The sequence below is a fragment of the Lampris incognitus genome, chromosome 18 (genome assembly GCF_029633865.1).
Source record: "Lampris incognitus isolate fLamInc1 chromosome 18, fLamInc1.hap2, whole genome shotgun sequence".
Classification (NCBI taxonomy): domain Eukaryota; kingdom Metazoa; phylum Chordata; class Actinopteri; order Lampriformes; family Lampridae; genus Lampris; species Lampris incognitus.
Genome location: NC_079228.1, coordinates 29,243,546 through 29,268,442, shown reverse-complemented (window position 1 = coordinate 29,268,442; position 24,897 = coordinate 29,243,546). Strand labels below are relative to the sequence as shown.

The 24,897-nt window shown below is 44.0% G+C and overlaps 1 protein-coding gene across 1 annotated transcript in view; it reads right to left on the bottom strand.

The window, feature by feature from the left end:
- The window catches only part of cgnb (cingulin b), a 34,247-nt gene extending 11,604 nt beyond the window's left edge, over positions 1–22,643 (bottom strand). The window contains exons 1-11 of the mRNA XM_056298424.1: positions 22,503–22,643; positions 16,093–17,274; positions 15,910–16,010; positions 14,629–14,698; positions 7,512–7,627; positions 6,837–6,969; positions 6,153–6,365; positions 3,535–3,683; positions 2,291–2,317; positions 1,433–1,553; positions 776–976 (exon numbers count right to left, since the gene is read on the bottom strand). Coding sequence (XP_056154399.1) covers positions 776–976; positions 1,433–1,553; positions 2,291–2,317; positions 3,535–3,683; positions 6,153–6,365; positions 6,837–6,969; positions 7,512–7,627; positions 14,629–14,698; positions 15,910–16,010; positions 16,093–17,244 — 2,283 coding nt within the window. The 5' untranslated portion in view covers positions 17,245–17,274; positions 22,503–22,643. The remainder of the gene's footprint in view (positions 1–775; positions 977–1,432; positions 1,554–2,290; positions 2,318–3,534; positions 3,684–6,152; positions 6,366–6,836; positions 6,970–7,511; positions 7,628–14,628; positions 14,699–15,909; positions 16,011–16,092; positions 17,275–22,502) is intronic.
- Positions 22,644–24,897: the final 2,254 nt, after the last annotated feature.

The following is a 24,897-nucleotide window of genomic DNA, read 5'->3' as shown; positions in this document are numbered from 1 at the left end:
GAAGAAGAAAGGGGAGCAAAGTTGATGAAGAGGAAGAGGGGGAGAGAGAGAGAGCGAGAGAGATGGGAGAAAATCCTTCTGTCACACACCTGACAATACAATGTGGGCCCACACTGTTAAATATTAGCACCACCTGCTCTTTATACAAAAATGATCAGGTGAATCCAGGTAAAATCTACAATCCCTTGTTCATATCTCCCATTACATCTACTGCAGCCAGACAGGGAGATGTAGATAGCAGGAAGCAGATTAGTTAAAGGAAAAAAGGTATATTTCAATGCAACCGAAAAAAATTACTGTACAAATCAGGATACAAGCCAGAAAAGCATTCCTGCTGTATAGAGACTGTGTAGTCACAGTCACTTTTTTATACTTTATTGCAATACTTGTTAGTTAGCATTTGCCTAGTTATCTTCAGTTTCAAGATATTTGCAATGTTGTTTTTTTTCCTTCCTTTTTTCTGAGTAATGTGTGAAAGATTGTGCCACAAACAAACAATGTCCTATTCCAGTATATATCAAACAACAAGTATCGCTCTGGAACATAAAACAACTGAGTTTAAGAGGAAAAGAAATAAACATGATTTAATACAAAACAAATAATTATCAAATATCAGCTTCCTTACACGTTTCTGCTGTTTAGATTTTTTTTGCGGCTTAGTGTTTATTCAATTTATTTGATCTTGCCACTCAAGCCAATGCACCCCATGTTCTTTTCACTGCCATTTTATGATTTCCTATTTTCTTGGTTTCAGATTTCAGACATTTTCTTTCACCTCCTTTGCCTTTTCCAGTTCAGCCTTGTCCCTCTGCGATTGGTCCTTCAACCTGTCAATCTCCGACCTGAGCTCAGCCTCCCGCTTCTCACTTGCTCTCTTCAGGGCCTGAAGCTCCTCGCTCCTCCTGTCAAACTCGCCTCTTTGTTTGTCCAAATCTGCACGAGCCCGCTTCAGATCGTCATGGCAACGCCGAAGGTCCTTGGGATAAGTGATCAAAGATGAATAACGGGTATGAGGCGAGGAATGCACAAGGGTGCATAACAATGTGAGTGTGTGTGCATGGTTGCGTGCACTTGTGCACATTTGGGAGAGAGAGAGAGAGAGAGAGAGAGAGAGAGAGAGAGAGAGAGAGAGAGAGAGAGAGAGAGAGAGAGAGAGAGAGAGAGAGAGAGAGAGAGAGAGTGATTTAAAAAAGATTAACTAATCTTCAGCCACTGGAAAAACCAGAGCTGTGTGAGTGCACTAAAAGAAACGTAAACAGAAAAGGGGAGTGGAATATGAATAGTCCACAAAAGTGTACAGTGGCTGCTATTAAAGGAGAGTGAAATGTGTAAAATGTATACCCATGTCAAAATGACAAGATAAGCCCATTTACACAGCCTACATGGGGATCAGAATCGCTACACGATGTCATGTGACCGATATGTGTATTACCTCTGCATACGAATGCTCATCCTCCAAGCCAGGCAGCTGTTTCTTCATGGCCATCAGTGAATCCTGCAGATCCTTCAGCTCTCCCTCAAATTCCTCTTTCTCCAAACGAGATTTCAGGAGCCTACAGCAAGGAAAATGGACCATAAGCAACACACAGTGGTAAACAGTCACCCAAACAGGTTCAAATACACACATACTCCAAGAACATATTATGCATACACTGGTAAATATGTGTGCATGCACGCACACACACACACACACACACACACACACACACACACACACACACAGACCTTCTAAAACTACTGCATCAAATACACATAATTAAAGGGTGAAAAAAGTGCTCGAAACTTTTCACATTAATCACATCCGTGATAAAAAATGTACAGAATTTGTCAAGGATTGTGATTATGGGCAAGCATTTTTCTGTACAATTGATTACGGCAAACAGATGCATCGGTTAACTCTAAACTTAATATTCTTTATCAAAAATCAATCAAGTTGATTGGAAAATCAAAATAGAAATCCCATCATTTAAAAGTACAATTGATTTGTGTGTGAATGCAAAAATCATTGATCATAATGACCTGATCAAGAAAAAAAAAATCAAAATAAATCCAGATGAATATTGATAATTTAACTTCAGATCTCTCATTATTGGGTTTATCATTGGTAATTACAGTTAGTTAGTTAGAAATCAATTAAATGATCAGAGACAGGCTGTCGTTAGAGACAAAATACATCTAAAGATGTGAGCGCGTGAGCTGAATTCAATGTTAGTATGTCTCTTGTACAGAGCCGAGACCAATAAGCTGTTTGATTCCAACTAGAAACAGTAAGCTAAATCTCATCTCTCACGTTTGACTGCCGCTGTGCTTCTTGTTCCTGCCCAATAAAAAGTCAAGTGAAAAATAAAGAGTGCATGCATTAAAAAGAAGGAAAATAGAAATTAATGAAATATGACAGCTATGGGTCATACAGAGTAAGCTTTAAATCTGAGGTAAAGGTTCTTCTGAAACTATAGGAAAAAATGTGCATTTCTTTCTTTTTTACGATTTTTCCCCCTTTCCCCCCCAATTGCACTTGGCCAATTACCCCATTCTCCTGAGCCATCCCAGTCGCTGCTCCACCCCCTCTGCCAATCCGGGGAAGGCTGCAGACTACTACATGCCTCCTCCGATACATGTGGAGTCACCAGCCGTTTCTTTTCACCTGACAGTGAGGAGTTTTGCCAGGGGGACGTAGTGCATGGGAGGATCACACTATTCCCCCCAGTCCCCCCTCCCCCCGAACAACCAGAGGAGGCACTACTGCAGCGACCAGGACACATACGCACATCTGGTGTCTCACCTGCAGACACGGCCAATTGTGTCTGTAGGAACACCTGACCAAGCCGCAGTCAACATAGGGATTCGATCTGGCGATCCCCGTGTTGGTAGGCAACGGAATAGACCACCACGCTACCCGGACGCCCAAAATGTGCATTTCAATGCAAACAATTTGGGGAAGCAACCACTTCATCTTTAATGATCACATCGAGTACATTTACTTGATGTCGGCCAGGTAACACCTGGTACACACAGTGTGCATTAGGTATTTGAGATCACTGGTCAACACAATAAAGAGTCTCCTAAAATAAGACTGAGAGAACCTTGTCGCTGGTTTTCCTTTGTACTCCACTTAAAAACGTATTATCCCCCAATCAAGTTCTCATTATAATGGTACTGAACCATAATCTTAACAGGTCAAACTATTCAGTCATCCATAAAGGACACTGCTGTTACTACGATGTAGAGTCTCAACATCACTTTACAGAATGAAACGTGGATGGCTGCGCACTACGCCAACCAGAATATTGAATGATTTGATATTTGGGTGTAATCATGTGATCTGTGTTGATACAACATGTCGTTTCGTCTTGGGGTTTACTTTAATCAGCATCTCCTATTGTGTCGTGCGCTACACTGCATGACATTGAGCTGCACCGCACCCCGTAACCATGAAAACATGGTCATAAACGTACGATGTGTAGTCATTTGACATATTGGACGTGAGGTGGCGGGGAATGTTGTAGATAACTTTTGGCAACTAGACACACTCACTCTTCCTTGGTGCTTTGGAGGTCCTGTGTCATGGCCTCCAGCTGCACCTTCCATTGGTCTTCCTGTTCCCTGCAGCTGTCGAGCTCCCCTTCCAGGGTCAGCATGGACGAATTCACCCTCTGCCTCTCCTCTTCTATCTGCTCTTGGGACTGGTTGACAGACAGACACACACACACGCACACACACACACGTTTGAGGTATGGGTGCATGAATGTTTATAAGTACAATAATGTGGGTATATGCCTTGTGTTCAAATAAATTTGCAGAAAAATATTGCAATTTTAATGTATTGTATCTGGTACACAGCCATATTGTTAAATAACAAACTTTGAATTTTAATCAAATTACAGCAACAGACAACAGACTGCGAATGCCAGAGTAAAATTTGGAAATCATCATCAAAAACAATGTTTTTTTCTTTTTTCTTTGGATCCCCCCCCCCCCCTTTTTCTCCCCAATGGTCAGTTGTACCCATCCAACTACCCCACTCTTCCGAGCCGTGCCGGTCGCTGTTCCACCCCCTCTGCCGATCCGGGGAAGGCTACAAACATGCTTCCTCTAATATATGTGGAGTCGCCAGCTGACAGTGCGGAGTTTTGCCAGGGGGATGTAGCATGTGGGAGGATCACGCTATTCCCCCCAGCCCCAGCCCCCCCCCCCCAATGGGCACCCCGACCGACCAGAGGAGGCGCTAGTACAGCGACCAGCACACATACCCACATCCGGCTTCCCATCCACAGACATGACCAATTGTATCTGTAGGGACATCTGACCAAGCCAGAGGTAACACGGGGATTCGAACCGGCGATCCTCGTGTTGGTAGGCAATGGAATTGACCGCCGCGCTACCCGGACACCCCAGGAAGGCATTTTTGAGACTAGAGAAACAACACTGTAAACCTCAAAAAAGTTGGAGGCTCTGGGTATCATCTCATCCATCAACTCAGCTGGCTAGGGCTGCTAACTTCTCTGCTCATGTAGCTTTTGCCCAACACTGCTGTCACTATTTCTAAATATTGCCCACGACCTCCTCCGCGCATCCTTCAGTTGTTCTAAAATAGAATCTGCAGGAACTGCAACTTCTCAAAAGAGACCAACACTTCTTTAAAAAAAAAGAAACAAAAAAAAAATCACATTGCAGCCCATTGTGTGCGCTCTAATTTCTCTCACCCTTTGGCACATCGCTGGCTTTTTTGACTGTGCAGCAGATAAAACTCTACAGTGTTGTCTCACTTTGTGATATTCAAGCTGTATGTTTCAACACTGCTGTTATCAAATATGTACTACACTGATACATAACAGGAAGATGGATGTGTTACGAAGAACAGAGAAATACAACACTAAAACACAAGTGAAAATTTTGCCACTCTCTCTGACGGTTTCCCAACGTCAATCTCACTTTTTTACGCAGAGAATCATACCAAGACTTATCAACATGGCATCTGAATTTGGATAAAGTTACCATCTGAAAACAAATGTCAAATATTTTTGGACTGCGTCAGTATTAAAGATGTATTACCAGACTGATACAACATTTCCAGGCACAGCAAACTCTTTATCGAATTCATTTTTATGGTCATTGTAACTGTTGCAATGCAAGATGTGCGGTCATATAGAGGTTATGAACCTCCACTGGCTTATCTATGTTTATTTACTATTTATTTATAATAGATTATTTATGTTTCTATATTTATTTATCTATTTATGCTTGCACAACCTCAGTAGTTAGTCACTTCAAATAACAGCATCGTCATCAAAATAACATGAATGACTCTGAACATGTCTTTTTCTTTACAGCAACAGTGTAGTTTACAATACACTCTCAAACAATATCAAACACCCAGCGTGAAGCAGATTTCTCAGCCTCCACTTGTTTTTTTGGGGTTTTTTTTTTGGACCCCCCCCCCTTTTTCAGCCCAATTACACTTGGCCAATTACCCCACTCTTCCCAGCCATCCCCGTCACTGCTCCACCCCCTCTGCCGATCCGAGGAGGGCTGCAGACTACCACATGCCTCCGATACATGTGGAGTCGCCAGTTGCTTCTTTTCACCTGACAGTGAGGAGTTTTGCCAGGGGGACGTAGCGCGTGGGAGTATCATGCTATTCCCCCCAGTTCCCCCTCCCCCCCGAACAGGGGCCCCGACCGACCAGAGGCAGCGCTAGTCTAGTGCAGTGACCAGGACACATACCCACATCTGGCTTCCCACCCGCAGACATGGCCAATTGTGTCTGTAGGGATGCTCAACCAAGCCGGAGGTAACACGGGGATTTGAACTGGTGATCCCAGTGTTGGTAGGCAACGGAATAGACCGCTACGCTACCCGGACATCCAGATCATTACTTTGATAGCGTTTTCTGTAAATATTACCAATGTATGTACATATGTATTGTTCATTTACTACACAATACAAAGTAGAAACAGTTGTGTCTTGGGTGACAGCCAACTGACACTCAAGAATAAGCCAGTCAAAAGAGGCAGGAAGTAAAAATAGCAAAGATTGGAGGACACACAGGGAATAGGGAGATTCACCCATGAAAACTGCAACAAGACGAAGGCTAAACCTTCAAACAAAACAAAAATAAACAAACAACACTGCATCCCTCCATTTTGTTGTACCTCTGTGACCTGCTCCATGGTTCTCCTCAGGTTCTCCATGTCATGGCTGTACTGCTCCCTCAGAGCCTCAATCTCTCTGTCGTGGGACTCCACCTCTTCCTTCAGCACCCCCTTCAGGGCCGTCAGCTCCCGCTCCCGCTGGTGCAATGTCTCCTCCTGACGCTGACGCAACATGGCCACCTCAGCCAGATCCGCCTGCAGGGTCACCACATCCTGCGGCGCGAGAGAGGTATAGAGAGGGTCAGACAAAGGGTCGGAGAGAGAGAGAGATTCAGGAGCAAACAGACACTGGGGAATTTAATCACGAAAACAGTTATTTGAAATCAGAATTTGAGGTGTTTATGTACACATTTATATGGCTGTTTGCATGTACATACTTATCCATCTTTTATTTATTCATCTACTTACCACATTATCTACAGTGTTGTGTGTAAGCATGAGTGCTATCAGCCCTTCAGGGAGTCTTGTTAGGGATGATGTGTGCATATCTTTTCAGTTTCAACCTAAGAGAGAGTATACGTGTGTGTGTGTGTGTGTGTGTGTGTATGTGTGTCTGTGTGTATGTGTGTCTGTGTGTGTTTGCCAGTTCCATCTAATGCAAGACCATCTGGTTGCATTGCATAGGTGTAGTGTGCGTGTGTGTATGGGTGATGTGTGTGTATGTATGCCCCAGAGTGTCAGTACCATCTGCAGTGAGTCTGTGTGAGGGGAGTTTTCTGACACCCTCCTTAGTTCTTCCTGAAGCTCAGCCAGCTGGTCTTCCTGCTGACGCAGACGAGACTCTGCGCCCTCCCTGGCCATCCGCACCTCCGCCAGTCTACAATGGCACGCACGCATGCACGCACACACACACACACACACACACACACACACACACACACGTATGTAGACAAACACACAGACACATATTTATATATACTTAAAAACGTATTTATGGAACACAAGCGGTTTGGCTAATGGATGGCTGGATGGAAAAAAGGTTATGGATATATCAAAGCTGGACTCTGAGATATTACTCAGGCAACAAGGGCAGCAACTGAAGGCTTAGTGGGCTTAGTTGTTACATCACATCCACGCACTGTACATGCAAGATGACTATTGAGAGAGAAGTAGAGACAATATTTTCAAATAGTTCTTGAAATTTGTTTCAACCTTTTTGAAACATTTGATGAGAGGGGTTTAGCACATTTGGACCATGATCTGTCAGTAGCTTTCAATCACATGATCTGTCAGTAGCTGTCAAACACACACACACACAGACACACAGACACAGACACAGACACAGACACACACACACACACACACACACACACACACACACACACACACACACACACACACACACACACACGTCCTTACTCATTCTGGGCCTTCTGCAGTTCTGTCTTGCAGCGGTTGAGTTGTTTCTGAAGATGGATATTCTCAGGCAGTTTTTCTCCAAGCTCCTTTTTTATGCCTCCATCAGTTCCTGCCTTCTTCACACACACACACACACACACACACACACACACACACACACACACACACACACACACACACACACACACACACACAGTATATAAGACCGAGCGAGAGCAAAAAAGAAGGCAAAAGAGGGAAAAAAGAGGAGAGCAATGGAGAGAAGTGAATATTTCAATCATTGCAACACACGCGCACCCTCAACTTTTCCACAGCAGATGCCCGCCCTGTATAAGCTCAAAACTTCTTATATAAAACATTTCTTGCAACTCCCATGTCCCAGTTTCTGACAGTCAGAAAAATCTTTGGGAGCCAACAAGCCCTGTCAGTGAATGTGAAGAAAAACATCTCTTAAGATAAACAATTCTCTTTCACTGGCTGGAGGGTGTCAGCACAGCGCTGGAGCTCGTAGCTCAGCTCAACCACAGTCTGTCGAGGTTCTCTGTCCCTGAATAGGCAGGATAAGCACAGCCTGCCCATTAAACGCCTCTCATCCACCCACACACTCATTAGCATTAGTGAGGAGAGAGAGAGAGAGAAAGAGAGACAGAGACAGAGCGAGAAATCTCCAGCGAGTGAGAGGTGGAGGGCTCGCTCCTCATGGGAATGGCTTTTTTGTTGCACGTCTTAGCGGCGATAGATAATTCAAAATGGACTTTTGCAAGATTTGTAACTTTTTTTTTTCTCCTCACAGGCGAACAATTCGATAATCCTGTTGTGGGACTTTTAACGTTCTCTCCAGCCTAACAAAGAGACCGTGAACTGGAGATGACATCGCCACTTTGAGGGAGTTTTGCCTTGACAAGAGCTCGCTACACAAACACACACACACACACGAGGAACCCTTGCCGGTATGTTGGGTTACCTAAGGCTAAAGCGAGTGGCGTGTGTGTGTGTGTTACACTGCATAAAGTGCAACCACTCTGTAGCTTTTCCATTGACATACAGTAACGACCACACTGCAGTGGACCAGCCAAAACAAACCACTGGCACTCAGCGATAGCAGAAGATTTTGGCGGTACCCACGGAACTTAAAACGCCAAATCCTGTTTATGTCACACTTGTATGCTTCAAGAGACAAATAAGCCAGTCAAATAAGAAGCTAAGTATGTTTTACTAGGTCAGTGTGGACGTTGGCGACCATAAGTATCCCGTAAGTGAGAGACAGGTCTTTGAGTAAACCTTCATTTGTACAACACACACTCATTTGACGCTGCTCTGATGTTGCGATACCATGCTGAGAGAGAGTTTTTGGTTTAGCTTCAGAACTGGAAAAATAAAACAGCCTCAGGCCGAAATCCAAAGTGGAACACCAGCCATCCTTCAGCAAAACAGTGCCGTTTACACCATTCGGCGAAATCGTCAAGCTTCTTCACTGGGTCTGATCTTCACTAACCTGAGATGACCCGTTACAGATGACTGAACCAACGATGAATCCGTTTGGCCAAGACGGCTGCTGTGGTTACCATGAAACACATGGCGCCACAGTACAAAAATGACCCCACAGAAAAGGAGCCATCCTGAATAGGCAGCCAACCCCCACCTGGTGCAAGGTTCCAGTGCAATTCAATTATTGATGGAGCTCAACGATGGGGCTTTTACTGCACCGGGCCTTAATCAGCTTTCCCCCCGCGACAGGTGCATCCCTGCCCTGAGACAGCGAAGGCAGATGATTCACAGGCAGACACAGTCACAAACACTCAAGAGGGTTATGCAATAATAAGGGATCATACACACTCGAGTGCTCATACAATGCCAACGCCATACGTGTGCATTATGAGAAGGACACAAAGGAATAACGTTGCTATGTAGATTTATGCAAAAGACCGGGCTCAAAGGCTGTGGTGTGCAAAATACATCCTATAAAACCAGAGCAGAATCTATTTTAATGAGGTGTCAGGAGAACAAAAGTGCAAGGATGGCGCCAAAACTGACTGTGGAACGCTCAGCGTGCACCTTAATTTAGTTTTGCATTTTTTGGGTCTGCCAAAAGAGGATCCTTGGAGACGGATAAAATGGATGAAATAGCAATTCATATGCTCACAAAAGAGGACAGCCTGCCCACCACTTGTTAAGAGAGCCCGCCAACCAAGTCTACTGAGAAGCATGCTCACACAGATACTGAATAAACAACTTCCCTCTTCATTATTTGACCACATTCCTCAGCTTGCACGCTGCTCATCTCCCTTCACATAATGTAAATTCTGCTTCTATACATTTGTGTTTTCTCTCGGCATTCAAAATATCCGTGCATTTGAAATGTTGTGTTTCTTTTTTTTTTTTCGTTTGGAATTTTCCCCCCTTTTCTCCCCAGTTGTATCCGGCCAGTTATCCCACTCTTCCGAGCCGTGCCGATTGCTGCCAATCCGTGGAGGGCTACAGACTACTTTTATTTATTTATTTCACTGCCTCAGCAGCGACTCTTCTTCCTGGGGTCAAACAGTACAACCGTTACAGTTTAAAAGCCAACAAGCAAAAACAGAACATATAACCGCAATAACCAGAAACATCACACAAAACTAAACTTATCAAAAGGCTTTGAGTACTACACGAAATTCTATATACCCATCATACCCAGTTAGACAAAAACAATTACTGTAACATGAGAAAAAACATTAATTAATTCAAATAAAGCAGACATAACTCATAACAACAGAATATAGTCAACAGACGTAAAGATTAGACCTAATCTAAAACAATCTCGCTCTGCATTACATATTCTCTCAGCCTCTTCTTGAATCCAACTCTGCTGGTAATTGAAACCAAATATTGCGGGAGTCTGTTCCAGTAGGTAACTGCCTGTACATTACAATCTTTTTCAAGGCATCAGTTCTGGGTTTAGGCAAAGTGAAATGACCCCTCAGGGGCGTCCAGGTAGTGTAGCGGTCTATTCTGTTGCCTACCAACACGGGATCTCCGGCTTGGTGGGGCGTCCCTACAGACACAATTGGCAGTGTCTGCGGGAGGGAAGTCGGATGTGAGTATTTGTCCTGGTCGCCGCGCTAGCGGCTCCTCTGGTTGGTCGGGGCACCCCTCGGATCGGCAAAGGGGGTGGAGCAGCGACCAGGACCGTAAAAAAAAAAAAAGAAAGAAAAAAGAGAGGGGTAATTGGCCAGATACAATTGGGGAGAGAGGGGGGGCAATGAATCCTCAAGGCATGTCTAGTGCCATAGTGATGACCATCACTAGTGAGCAACAGCTGACAGGAGAGGCAAGCAGGTTTTCATAGCATATAAATGTTTTCATGAATAGAATCAGGCTACAAGCTGGTCTCTCATTGACTCTCATACATGACCATTCTTTATGCTTCTTTATGCACTCTTTCAACACTATTTCTATTTGAGCAATGCAGAGTGAGCCTCGCAGCTCTATTTTGGGTAAGCTGGATTTTATTTAGTTCTTTGTTCTTCACACACACACACACACACAAGTTCTTCATACACACACAAGCATTTGACCAATTGCTGGGCAGTAGTCAAGATGTGACAAGACTAGGGATTGTATAACTTGCTTAGTAGTTGTGTTAGTTAGAAAGTAGGCACTCCTAATGATTGAAATACTTCTGCTCATTTTTGTTACAATACTATTAATGTGAGTCGCCCAAGACAGTGTTTCATCTATTCTAACCCCCAGCAATCTGGCCTCCTTAACTTGTTCAATATCTGCACCTTGCAAAGAAATACACAGTCTGTGTTCCTTTCTTTGAGCAAATAAGACATTTTGTTTTGGATATATTCAGTTTCAGCTTATTTTCAGTGACCCGTTCAGAAATCTGCATTAACTCATCTTGAAGTAGACTGCTCAGGTCTGTAGCATTCTTTGCGGAAGCATATATTGTGGTGTCGTCTGTGTAAATTACAGTGCGAGCATTTTTAAAAAATATGTGGCATATTGTTTACAAATATTGCGTATAATGGAGGTTCAAGACAACTTCCTTGAGGAATGCCGCATTGTAATGTCTTAATACTTGATTAAGTTCCATTAAACATGACCTATTGTTGTCTGTTGGATAGGTAGCTTTTCACTCAGTCAATAGCTGAGAGTTTGAAGCCATAAGCAGCTAGTTTTATAAGTAGCAGTTCATGGTCGATGATATCAAAAGCTGCGCTAAAATCCAACAGCACTGTTCCAACTAATAATTTACTGTCAATTTGTTTTAGCCAGTCATCATCTGTCAATTCCTATAAGAGCTGTGCATGTTGAATAGCCAGTTTTATAAGCATGTTGACAGTCAGAATTGATGCCCTTAATAGCGAAGCAATTTTGAATTTGCTTAAATACAATTGTTTCCCTAAGTTTACTCAATACAGATAAAAAACTAATTGGCCTACGGTTTGGTCCAGTGAATTATTCTTTTCTATTTTTCGGTAGAGGAGTGACCTTAGCGACCTTCCATACTTGAGGAAAAATTCCTTCATTAAAACTCAAATTGAAAATATAACATATAGGACTAGCCACAATTCCAGCTTTAAGAATATACTGTCTAGAATTGTCATGAGCACAGGGTTTGTCGTATTTTAATTCAGACAATAGCTTTTCAATTGCCAAGATATTAGTGACCGAAAATTCAAATTCACATTCTTTGTCCTGCATGACAGGTTTTTTTTTTTTTAATAACTGAATCACATAATTTACCATTTACAGTGCATCCTGAAAGTATTCACACCCCTTCACTTTCCCCACATTTTGTTATGTTACAGCCTTATCCCAAAGTGGATTAAATTCCTTTTTTTCTCATCAATCTACATACAATACCCCATAATGACAAAGTGAAAAAGGTTTTGTAGAAATTTTTGCAAATTTATTAAAAATAAAAAACTGAAATATTGCATGTACATAAGTGTTCACACCCTTTACTCAGTACTTGGTTGAGGCACCCTTGGCAGCGATTACAGCCTCAAGTCTTCTTGGGTACGAAGCTACAAGCTTGGCACACCTATATTTGGGGTATTTCTCCCATTCTTCTCTGCAGATCATCTCGAGCTCTGTAAGGTTAGATGGGGAGCGTCATTGCACAGCTATTTTCAGGTCTTTCCAGAGATGTTCAATGGGGTTCAAGTCTGGGCTCTGGCTGGGCCATTCAAGGACATTCACAGACTTGTCCCGAAGCCACTCCTTCGTTGCCTTGGCTGTGTGCTTAGGGTCGTTGTCGTGTTGAAAGGTAAACCTTCAGCCCAGTCTGAGGCCCTGAGTGCTCTGGAGCAGGTTTTCATCAAGGATCTCTCTGTACTTTGCTCCATTCATCTGTCCCTCGATCCTGACTAGTCTCCCCGTTCCTGCCGCTGAAGAACATCCCCACAGCATGATGCTGCCACCACCATGCTTCACTGTAGGGATGGTATTAGCAAGGTGATGAGAGGTACCTGGTTTCCTCCAGACGTGACGTTTGGCATTCAGGCCAAAGAGTTCAATCTTGGTTTCATCAGACCAGAGAATCTTGTTTCTCATGGTCTGAGAGTCCTTTCGGTGCTTTCTGGCAAACTCCAAGCGGGCTGTCATGTGCCTTTTACTGAGCAGAGGCTTCCGTCTGGCCACTCTACCATAAAGGCCTGATTGGTGGAGTGCTGCAGAGATGGTTGTCCTTCTGGAAGGTTCTCCCATCTCCACAGAGGAACGCTGGAGCTCTGTCAGAGTGACCATCGGGTTCTTGGTCACCTCCCTGACCAAGGCCCTTCTCCCCCGATTGCTCAGTTTGGCTGGGCGGCCAGCTCTAGGATGAGTCCTGGTGGATCCAAACTTCATCCATTTACGAATGATGGAGACCACTGTGCTCTTCGGGACCTTCAAAGCTGTAGACATTTTTTTGTACCCTTCCTCAGATCTGTGCCTCGATACAATCCTGTCTCGGAGGTCCACAGACAATTCCTTTGACTTCATGGCTTGGTTTCTGCTCTGACATGCACTGTCAACAGTGGGACTTTATATAGACAGGTGTGTGCCTTTCCAAATCATGTTCAATCAATTGAATTTACTACAGGTGGACTCCAATCAAGATGTAGAAACATCTCAAGGATGATCAGTGGAAACAGAATGAACCTGAGCTCAATTTTGAGTGTCATAGCAAAGGGTGTGAATACTTATGTACATGCAATACTCCAGTTTTTTATTTTTAATAAATTTGCGAAAATTTCTACAAACCTTTTTCACTTTGGTCACTATGGGGTATTGTGTGTAGCTTGATGGGGGGGAAAAAAGGAATTTAATCCATTTTGGAATAAGGCTGTAACATAACAAAATGTGGGGAAAGTGAAGGGGTGTGAATACTTTCCGGATGCACTGTACAGGCAGCGTGTCATTCGTATAGTATTTACTTATGAAATACTTGCTGAAATAATTTGCAATTTCTAGGGGCTTGGTGATGAATCCATCACCTGATTCAATAAATGATGGCATTTTGCCCATTTTATTTTTACCCATGATTTGATTGAGAGTACTCCAAAGTTTTTTACCATCATGTTTAATTTCTTCAATTCTAGATTGGTAGTATAGTATTTTTTCTGTTTATTTAATTTGGTCACTTTGTTTCTTAAAGAGCAATATGCTAGCCAGTCCTCTGGGGTCCCTGAATCTACAGCAGTTCTTTTCTGTTGATCGCTTTCTTTCATATAGCTTCTCAGGTCAGAGTCAAGCCAAGGTGCTTTAACAGATCTGACAGTGAGTTTTTTTTATGGGCACATGTTTGTCACGGAGGAAAATAACTTCATAAATTCATGTAGGGTAGCTTCAGCATGAGTAGACTCAAATACACTGTCCCACTGTATGTTGTACAGGTCTTCAATAAATGTATCACAGAAATTTAGTAAGTTGTGTCATTTACTTGTTGATAGATGTTTTGCTGTGTCGTCGAACCTTATCCTGAATAGTCAGGATAGTAAGATGACTATGACCCCATTACACATCACTGATTCTGCCCCTGCTGTTATGACAACTGATTCCCTTAATGGCAGCTCTATGTCGACTCTATCCAACTACTACTCTTGGGAACTCGCTATGTCTGAAGTCTGACATCGTTTCATACCTTAATCCTGCTCGTCTTCTCATAGACGAGGTTGACCTTTCTTTTGATGGACGAGTCACTCTCACCTGTCCTGAAGGAGAAGAGTCGAAAGGGACACATTTATGAGTAGTAATTCATATGATCACATCGGAGTGAAATTCAGATATTGCCATATTTTGTTGGCTAAATTTAAACTGAACTGCAGATTTTTTCCATGTAAACAAACATGGGTTTGTTTACGTTCATATTTTCACTTGCAGATTAAGAGTATGTTGTTTGACCCTGACTATGTTGACAAAAGTTGTTACCTTAAAAAAATATTTGTGCACTTCTAATTTTTTATATTTTGAAGGCCACATTGTTTATACGACAATGCTCAGATCTTGGATTTTTTGGATTCCCCCCCCCCCCTTTTTTCTCCCCAATTGTATCCAACCAGTTACCCCACTCTTCCAAGCTGTCCCGGTCGCTGCTCCATCCCTTCTGTGGATCTGGGGAGGGCTGCAGACTACCACGTGCCTCCTCCGATACATGTGGAGTCGCCGGCCGCTTCTTTTCACCTAACAGTGAAGAGTTTCGCCAGGAAGATGTAGCGCGTGGGAGGATCACGCTATTCCCCCCAGTTCCCCCTCCCCCCGAACAGGTGCCCCGACCGACCAGAGGCAGCGCTAGTCTAGTGCAGCGACCAGGACACACACCCACATCCGGCTTCCAACCCACAGACATGGCCAATTGTGTCTGTAGGGATGCCCGACCAAGCCTGAGGCAACACAGGGATTCGAACCGGCGATCCCTGTGTTGGTAAGTAATGGAATAGTCCGCTATACTACCCAGATGCTCCCACAATGCTCAGCTCTTTACATCAAGATATTAGCAAAGCGGCTTGGAGAAGAAACTCCCACCCCTTTGTTTGACTAATGGGATAAATTGCCGGTGTTCGAGATGACAGCTTTGTCCTGTCTGTCATTTACCAGTGGGATATTACAATTTTACTTGAAATATTTTCTGTGTTTATGTGTGTGACTTTATGAGCCAACAAATCTTGCAAAATGAGGTCTGAAACATTTGAGGGAGTTATTATTTGCAAACCAATTTCAGTTGTATATTATAGCAAACATTTTAATGTGATGTACCTCAGTTGGATTCTTAAACATAGTATTTTTACATATGTAAGCACATTGAGTGATCTACTATATTGATATCATATAAAATTTCCATGATATTTTCCATATCGCCCAGCAAAATTTCTATCCATTCATGTATTGATGAATTAAATCAAGTTTGCACCAAAACCTCCTTTACCCCTCTTTGAGGATGTTGTAGATGACTTGTTTGGCTTGTTCTTCCTCGCTGCTGATGACCTCCACTTTATGACTCTGGTCTCTCAGCGGGGTGGGTATGTCCTTCAAATGACAAAAAAAGGAGGTTAGAAAACACACCAGTTGTGGGAGATAACACGCCACATGTCACCATCATAACACTTACAGGTTTTTTTGGGATGGCTGGAGGGGTGTCCTTGGCAACAAACCTCCCTAGAGACGTAACGCCCGGCTTGGGGGCAGCGAGTGCCGTCACTGTGGCAACAGAGGCAGGGCTCTTTCTCAGGCTGCCGCTCCCCGGAGCAAACGGCGTTGAAAAATCGTAGGGGGTGGAAAGAGGAGAGAGAGGAATAGCGTAGGGGTTGGGAGTGGGAGAAGAGGGAGAGGGAGGGGAAACCTCAGCTAGGTGGTCTTTTCGAGCGTCCAGACTTCGAGATCGCCTACGCTCATCGAACCTGAGTCGCTGCCTTGCTCCAGAGCGCCCCCTGGCCTGCGTGGTGCTGCCTGTCGGGCTGCTGTTGAACTTGCTAATGAGCTTGTTGATGGGGGCCAGTGAGTTGGTGTCTACCGAAACGGGCACTTCCTCAATTGACACCGGAGGAGGAGGTTCAGGGAAAGATGCAGATAAAGCATTAAGGTTTAGTTTCTTCCCACTGTGTCTTCCCAGTGACCCGGTGAAACTTATGCCATTTCTCTCGACCACTTTGCGTCCAACCCTGAGTTTAACGGGTTTCAAGCCAGCCTCATTGAACTCTTCACTACTGTCCCACTCTCTAGCAATTTTCTGCATCCCATTGGCTGTGGCTTTGGGTTGGGATTCAATCTTGGTCCTCTCCACCTGTGCTTCTGTTCCAGCTCCCCCCTCAGCCTCCCCCTGGCTCCCTGCTTGCCCATCGCCAGGAGGTCTCCTAAGAGGGCTGCCAAATATCTCTCCGTCCTCATAATCCGGTGGAGAAATGGGAGAGTTGCTCTTGTTACAAACTGGGGAGTACGGGTTTGTCACGTCTGCTTCCTGGCTTTTTGTCTGGCTGGTGTGTGGTGAAACGGACCCAGAGCGAGAGGCTGGATGCTGGGCATTCGTCTTCAGCTGTACCCCATATGAATCGCCCTTCTCGCCATCTTTTAACACCACGTATGGCTGCCCAGAGATACCCTGAACCCTCACGGCCACCCCATATTTATTTGAAGGGGGAGTTGCAGCGTTGCCTCCTCTGGTCTTTTCGGGGTAGCCCCCGCCTGTGTCATGAAGATCTTTGATGAAGCGAATCTGGACACCATAATCTACAAGTGGCTTCTTTTCTGAGGAGAGCGTGCTCATGTTCACCTCCTGGTTTCTCCACAGGGCCACCTGGAGAGACGAGGGAGAGAGGGGAGCAGAAATTCAAATGGCCTGACTCAGTGGAACCACTTACAGTGCAAGAACAGTGTGCGCGCGCGCACACACACACACACACACACACACACACACACACACACACACACACACACACACACACACACACACACACACACACACACACACACACACACACACACACACACACACACACACACACACACACAATGTGTCAAATGGTGAGTCACCTGGACTTAGCTCCTCTTTCATTCACCCCAATGAGCCATTCAGCAGCAAACTACAATACAGACCTCCAGAGAGGTGGATTCTCACTGACCAAGTATTTCAATCGTGGCTCTGGTTGGATTTACCGTCAACTCTTTTATGAGAAAAAGAGGCCCCTCATCTCTTCTGCAGCTGCAAGGCTTTACATATACGTCCTTCATTACCAATCAAGGTAATGAGTAACTGACACACAAATAACTCAAATATGTCATCCGTGTCTTGTCACTCTATGATTTCCACTTTGCAAACTCTTATTCTTGTTCATAATTTGTCTTGCAAATTGACTTCTTCCTCCCAGGTAGTCAAGCATAGGAGCTAATGAGACTGCTTGGCATATCTGAAACTGTCATCTGCTGCTGCTGCTAAACACGCAAAACTGTTTGTTTTCCTTCAGATGGATGGTATTCATGATGTGCCAAATATGCAGCTCAGGCACCGACAATGTCTTTGTGCTTTGTTAGCCCTGTTTTCTCACACACTGTTTTAAGGAGGCAGGAAAAGAGAACAAATACGTGAATGTATGCAGGTGCCTGTGTGCACACATATGTGTGATTGTTTTGGTCAACACAATCACATACGAGGCCGAGAGCTTTACGAATGAGACAAGACATGAAGTGGCTGAGACCACCGCTGGAGCAGTATTTTCTATTTACAGAGCTATTTTTCTCCTTCCCAGACATCATAAATCTTCGCAACGCAGCTGCCACATGAACACTTGAATAAGTGTGCGCATGTGTATATGTGTGTGTGTACAAAGAGGGATGGGGAAAAAGAAAAAAATGAGCGTATGAGTCGGAGCAGGAAATACGTTTGTTCATAGCATGTTGGTAAAACGTGTCAGTAGGAGAGGTCATACATTATGCCAAGATCCTTTATGTTACAGTGACATGAGTGGCTACACTACAAATACGAGCTACACTAGGAGGAATAAAACCCACAACGTCACCAGTACTAGTGCCACGATTCGCTCGAGTCAACACTGCACCTGTTGAACTGTACTGTATTCGTATTGAATTCAATGTTCGTTTTGTAAACGGATGTTAGCTACTTACTGTCATCCAAAAACCATAATGTTGGGGCATCTGGGTGGTGCAGCGGTCTATTTCGTTGCCTACCAACACGGGGGTCACCGGTTCGAATCCCCGTGTTACCTCCAGCTTGGTTGGGCATCCCTACAGACACAATTGGTTGTGTCTGTGGGTGGGAAGTCGGATGTGGGTATGTGTCCCGGTCGCTGCACTAGCGCCTACTCTGGTTGGTTGGGGCACCTGTTCAGGGGCGAGGGGGAGCTGGGGGTGAATAGTGTTATCCTCCCATGCGTTACATCCCCCTGGTGAAACTCCTCACTGTCAGGTGAAAGAAGCAGATGGTAACCCCACATGTATCGGAGGAGGCATGTGGTATTCTTCTGCCCTTCCCGGATCGGCAGAGGGGGTGGAGCAGCGACCAGGATGGCTCGGAAGAGTGGGGTAATTGGCCAGATACAATTGGGGAGAAAAGGGGGGAAAACATAAAAAAAGGCAATCTTAAATCATACTGTGATTAACATCACCTGAGGGGGTTTCCAAATTCTACCCCCACCCCCTCCCGAACGTGAGCTCCATGATGAACTCTAGAGGAGAGTGAGATCTCCTCCCATTGTACAGGCTCTGTGGGGCATGAAACACTGAGGGTTATGTTAGAAACGGGCCCCCCCTCTCTCTCCCTCTGCCAAAACATCTCCCTCGTCTCCGGACTTCAGAGGAGATTCGCTCAGGCGGAGTTTGTTTACCTTGAGCTCTGCACACATGTACACACTGCACAAGGATGGGCGTGTCATTAAGTAGCATCCTTGACGCTTTACGTTTCCAAGATGGGGATTATTTTCTTATAATCAACACAGCAACTGCCTATAATTCAATGATCATGAGAATGTTTCTCTGTCCGAGTAACATGAACCACGCACGATGACAGAGTCACTGTAAACCACAAGTAATTACTGAGACGTGTGCAATCACGTGAAAAAAAACCTCCTGCTGCAGTCATATAATTTAATAAAAAGTGACTACAAAGAAAAAAAAACGTCAATCTTCCTTGTATGCAGACCACACACACACACACACACACACACACACACACACACACACACACACACACACACACACACACACACACACACACACACACACACACACACACACACACACAGAAGCATGTGCACGTTAATATTTCAGCCTCGTACCTCATTAGTGTCAGATTACAGAGGTCACAACTATACAAACAGCCGTCTGCCTGACCGGACTATAGCTACAGGAGGTCCGGCTGACAGGAACTGATATCTGGGAAGTCATTAAACAGCAACCAGCTCGAGCTGACTACTGGTTGCAGTATAACACTCAGCACCTTGACAAGCAATGAGGCCAGATTAGCAAGTCAAAGTCCACCTTTGTCTTTCCTAAAACACATTCTCAGAATTCCAGACATTCTCTCTACGCAGAGTCCCGCGTGGTTTGCATTTGTTTAAGGAGAGGGGCTTATGGGCAAACTGTACAACTGGAGAACTGGGGCAGCATTAATGAATGAATAGGAGGGTTTGAGGTCTGTGGATTTTGGGCAGGAGTGAGTTGAGTGTCTAATCATGCCAAATGCCGGTTTGTCGAGCCATTTTAATATGGAGACAGTGAAGAAGCCAAGAAACAGACTTCATAACAAAATTGTTTACCAAAGAAAATGAATTCCCCTGGATGTACAGTAACATGCATGGGGATGATTTCAGGAAGCGACTGGAATCAGCACGCGGCACCACTGCACAGCGTCAACACTGCACAGCGTCAACACAATAGGAGATATGATTGAGTGATGCTTTCATCTGGTAGCTGCCATCGAGATGCCTTTGTCAAATACGCTTAATCCTCATCTGCTCCTGAAAAACTGCTGACTGTGGTTGTGCTGTGCAGCTATCTCATGTAAACATGGCCTGTAGGTAAATAAAAGGTTAACATTGTAGATTACAGCTGCGTTTGTATTTTTCTTTGAGTAATTACAGGGCCGACTCTTGCTCTGTGACAACTGGCTCACCTAGTTTTCTCCTCTAACAAGCCCTCCTTGTCACCAGGAATGGCTGTGTCAACAGAGAAAGGAATGTCACCAGACAAGCCGATCTGCCCTAATTTTTCCCCTTTTCTCTCCACCCCTGTATCTCTAATTTTCTCTGACTCTCCTGTCGTCTTCAACCCGCATGTCTAACCTCCCCCCTCCCTCGCTCGCTCGCTTTCTGCAGCTCCTCAAGTAACTGAGCAAGACAAGCGCTTTGAAACCCGACAGGTATCGCACCAATCACAATATTTACATTTGACCTTTGTTATTTCAACACCTGCTGGGCCATAGTGCATAGGGGGGTTGCATAGGTAAGACATGACATAGGTTTGTTAGGTATGAAACAACCATATTATGGTAATAAACCCTCATTAGAGGAGCCTGTTTACCCATACACCTCTACATAAGCATAGATGTGCGCCCCCTAAGCACTGTTCTAAGGCCAGTTCTATATTTGTCCCAATCGACGCTGCATGTCACTGAAAAAGATTCCTGACCAACAGCACCTTCATGGGTGTAGCCCCATTAGTATTAGTAAACTTTATTAGTATAATGTATTAGTAGCCAAAGTAGGTCAAAGGCCGGTTTGCATAAGGTATTCTGTGCTCAAAATAAAAATACTCACTTTTTAGGGGAAAAAAGAGCCTACCCCCCACTCCCCTTTGTTAATAGGCTGACTACAAGGATTTTTTTTTTTTTTCATTTTCAGGCCAAGGATGGTTTGCCTGTTACGGCTCAGGGATCCTGCAATGAAAAAGCAAACCAGTACATTTAACACATTTCCATTATTTGTTCCGGTATGATATACAGATTCAGACCTCGCAAGCTCTATTCATATTGACTTATATGATGGGCATCATGTTACATGGTCTCTCCCTCTCCTTCTCTATTTCTTTTTAGAATGTTTGTTTTTGCTTTCTTTTGTCTTTTCAACTGATTGTGATTACTTCCATTATCATCGTCATTTACTTCAAACTTAATTTTGTAATCGTCGGTCATCCTCCCCTGCACGTTTGCTTTACATTATTGGGACGTTTAAGAAATTATATTTTTCTTAGCCTATAATTATGCAAATTAAACAAGAACAAAATAGATATAGCTACTTGAAAGAAAGAAAAACCCCACTATGGTTACTCTTAGTGACTTCGACGTGGTCGGCTGAAGTCTGGGTGTTTTCACACTATCGGTATATCCGGTGAAACTCTGAGGGCACGGGGACACCTTTCTTTCCCCGCATGTTTATTTGCGTCACACCCACCGAGCAGGTCAGCCAGTATCGGGCTGAGCCGAAACCGCCACATTGAACAGGACCTTAGAGGAGCGCTGTCCCAAACAGAGACACCATATTGTATTATCGTCGTCATATCACATTGTGCACCTGAAGGATGCTGTACCGTGCTATTTACAGCCTACCTGCCATAAACTGCCACTCATATCCTCTTTACTCCCGGTTGTCAGATCCAATTACAGCCGACAGCCCGGCGAACATACGTCCGGTAAAACGGTGCAGTATGCTAACCATTAACATGTGGTTGTAAACTAAACGCAAAAAAAGATCCGATTTCTTCCTTCTCTTTCTTTCTTCCTTTCCCCAAACATTTACAACAGCGAGGAAAAGCCGGGTAGCTCTACGTGAGGCGGCTGCCAACGCAGCACAAAGCCACAGGTGTTCTTACCGTCAACAGCCAATATAACAATAAAACGCCCGCTCGCCAAAACGCAGCCAGCGCCAAATTCAGAGACGCCATTCTGGCCCAAAGTAGTAGTGACCACTTGGACCAAATGACCATCTTCCTACTTTGTGCACGGCAAAAAAAAAACAACATCAAGAACAAATGTTGGGTACTCTACATACGAAGCTATGTGTTATTCTACTACACCTGTTAAGGTCGATCCAAGTCGAACGCCGAGCAAAATGTCCCCCCCCCCTCCTCCGTCCGTAACAAGTACACTAAGTAGTTGTGCTTAACGCTAAAAGCAAGCTAGATAACGTCTTGTCAACGAACTCAGAGCATGAAGGAAATTCCCCCTTGCTATTAGCGCAACCTGTTGCCAGAATAACCAGGAGCAGTCGTCCCGCCTCAGCACCAACTCCATTGGTGGGGCGGCTCGCTGAAAGGCGGCGCCATCTCTGAGCTCTTCTTCCATGATCCTCAGCCCGTAACACAGGTGTTAAGAGAATTTTCCGACTCCCCCGCAGAATCTGACTGCCCTTGGCGTGACGGTTAGGGTTAGTTTTTTTTTTGGGGGGGGGGGGGGGGGGTTAGCCTAGCCTCACGCCAAGGGGAGTCAAGATTCTGCGGGGGAGTCAGAAAATTCTACAACACCAGAAAAACATCTTGGCCTATTTCCAGCAGACCTGCTGCATGTTCATGGCTGAACCGTATAATTTATCATATATAATATCGCCCATCTACACTACCGTTCAAAAGTTTGGGATCACCCAAACAATTTCGTGTTTTCCATGAAAAGTCACACTTATTCACCACCATATGTTGTGAAATGAATAGAAAATAGAGTCAAGACATTGACAAGGTTAGAAATAATGATTTGTATTTGAAATAAGATTTTTTTTACATCAAACTTTGCTTTCGTCAAAGAATCCTCCATTTGCAGCAATTACAGCATTGCAGACCTTTGGCATTCTAGCTGTTAATTTGTTGAGGTAATCTGGAGAAATTGCACCCCACGCTTCCAGAAGCAGCTCCCACAAGTTGGATTGGTTGGATGGGCACTTCTTTGAGCAGATTGAGTTTCTGGAGCAACACATTTGTGGGGTCAATTAAACGCTCAAAATGGCCAGAAAAAGAGAACTTTCATCTGAAACTCGACAGTCTATTCTTGTTCTTAGAAATGAAGGCTATTCCATGCGAGAAATTGCTAAGAAATTGAAGATTTCCTACACCGGTGTGTACTACTCCCTTCAGAGGACAGCACAAACAGGCTCTAACAGGTACTATTTAATGAAGATGCCAGTTGGGGACCTGTGAGGCGTCTGTTTCTCAAACTAGAGACTCTAATGTACTTATCTTCTTGCTCAGTTGTGCAACGCGGCCTCCCACTTCTTTTTCTACTCTGGTTAGAGCCTGTTTGTGCTGTCCTCTGAAGGGAGTAGTACACACCGGTGTAGGAAATCTTCAATTTCTTAGCAATTTCTCGCATGGAATAGCCTTCATTTCTAAGAACAAGAATAGACTGTCGAGTTTCAGATGAAAGTTCTCTTTTTCTGGCCATTTTGAGCGTTTAATTGACCCCACAAATGTGATGCTCCAGAAACTCAATCTGCTCAAAGAAGTGCCCATCCAACCAATCCAACTTGTGGGAGCTGCTTCTGGAAGCGTGGGGTGCAATTTCTCCAGATTACCTCAACAAATTAACAGCTAGAATGCCAAAGGTCTGCAATGCTGTAATTGCTGCAAATGGAGGATTCTTTGACGAAAGCAAAGTTTGATGTAAAAAAAATCTTATTTCAAATACAAATCATTATTTCTAACCTTGTCAATGTCTTGACTCTATTTTCTATTCATTTCACAACATATGGTGGTGAATAAGTGTGACTTTTCATGGAAAACACAAAATTGTTTGGGTGATCCCAAACTTTTGAACGGTAGTGTACATGCAAAGACCGACACGTTAATCCTGATGTCTAGGCTGTAACTTTGCCTGCAAAACTGGCAAGAGACGAGGCAAAACGTATGAAGACCATTTTAAGTGAATTACGCTTAAATTCGATGCCTTATTGAATCACCAGAAGTCTTCTGGAGAAGAAGACTTAATGGGCAACGTTGTATGAGTTATATCGTTTCAGAAAACGATGCACATTTTGTGTTGTTGCTCGTTACCATGCAGATTCCTTTTTCAAACTATTCTTAAAAAATATCTAGATTTTTTTTGTTGTCATCAAAGCCTGTTACTTTACATGAATTGCAGCCGCTACCAATGTTAGCAGTACAGTATAATGAAGTGTATTGTTAACCTAATGGAAATTTGAATGCAGATTAGAAAATAACACTGAAATCCCCGAAATGAATTGTCATTTTCCGAACTTGTGTAGATTTTTTTGGGTCACAATGAAAAGCACTTTAATGCACTTTGCACTTGACTATCATGTACAACTGTGCACACCTGCTGATGTTAAAATGTTAAGGCCACATTTCCCTGGTCATTTTTAAAGGTGTCTCCTGCTTTACAGTTGAAAATATGGAAATGTTAATTCAAATTTGAAAACTCAAATGTAATAAAATGGCATCCTATTGTGCAACATCTGATTCGTAA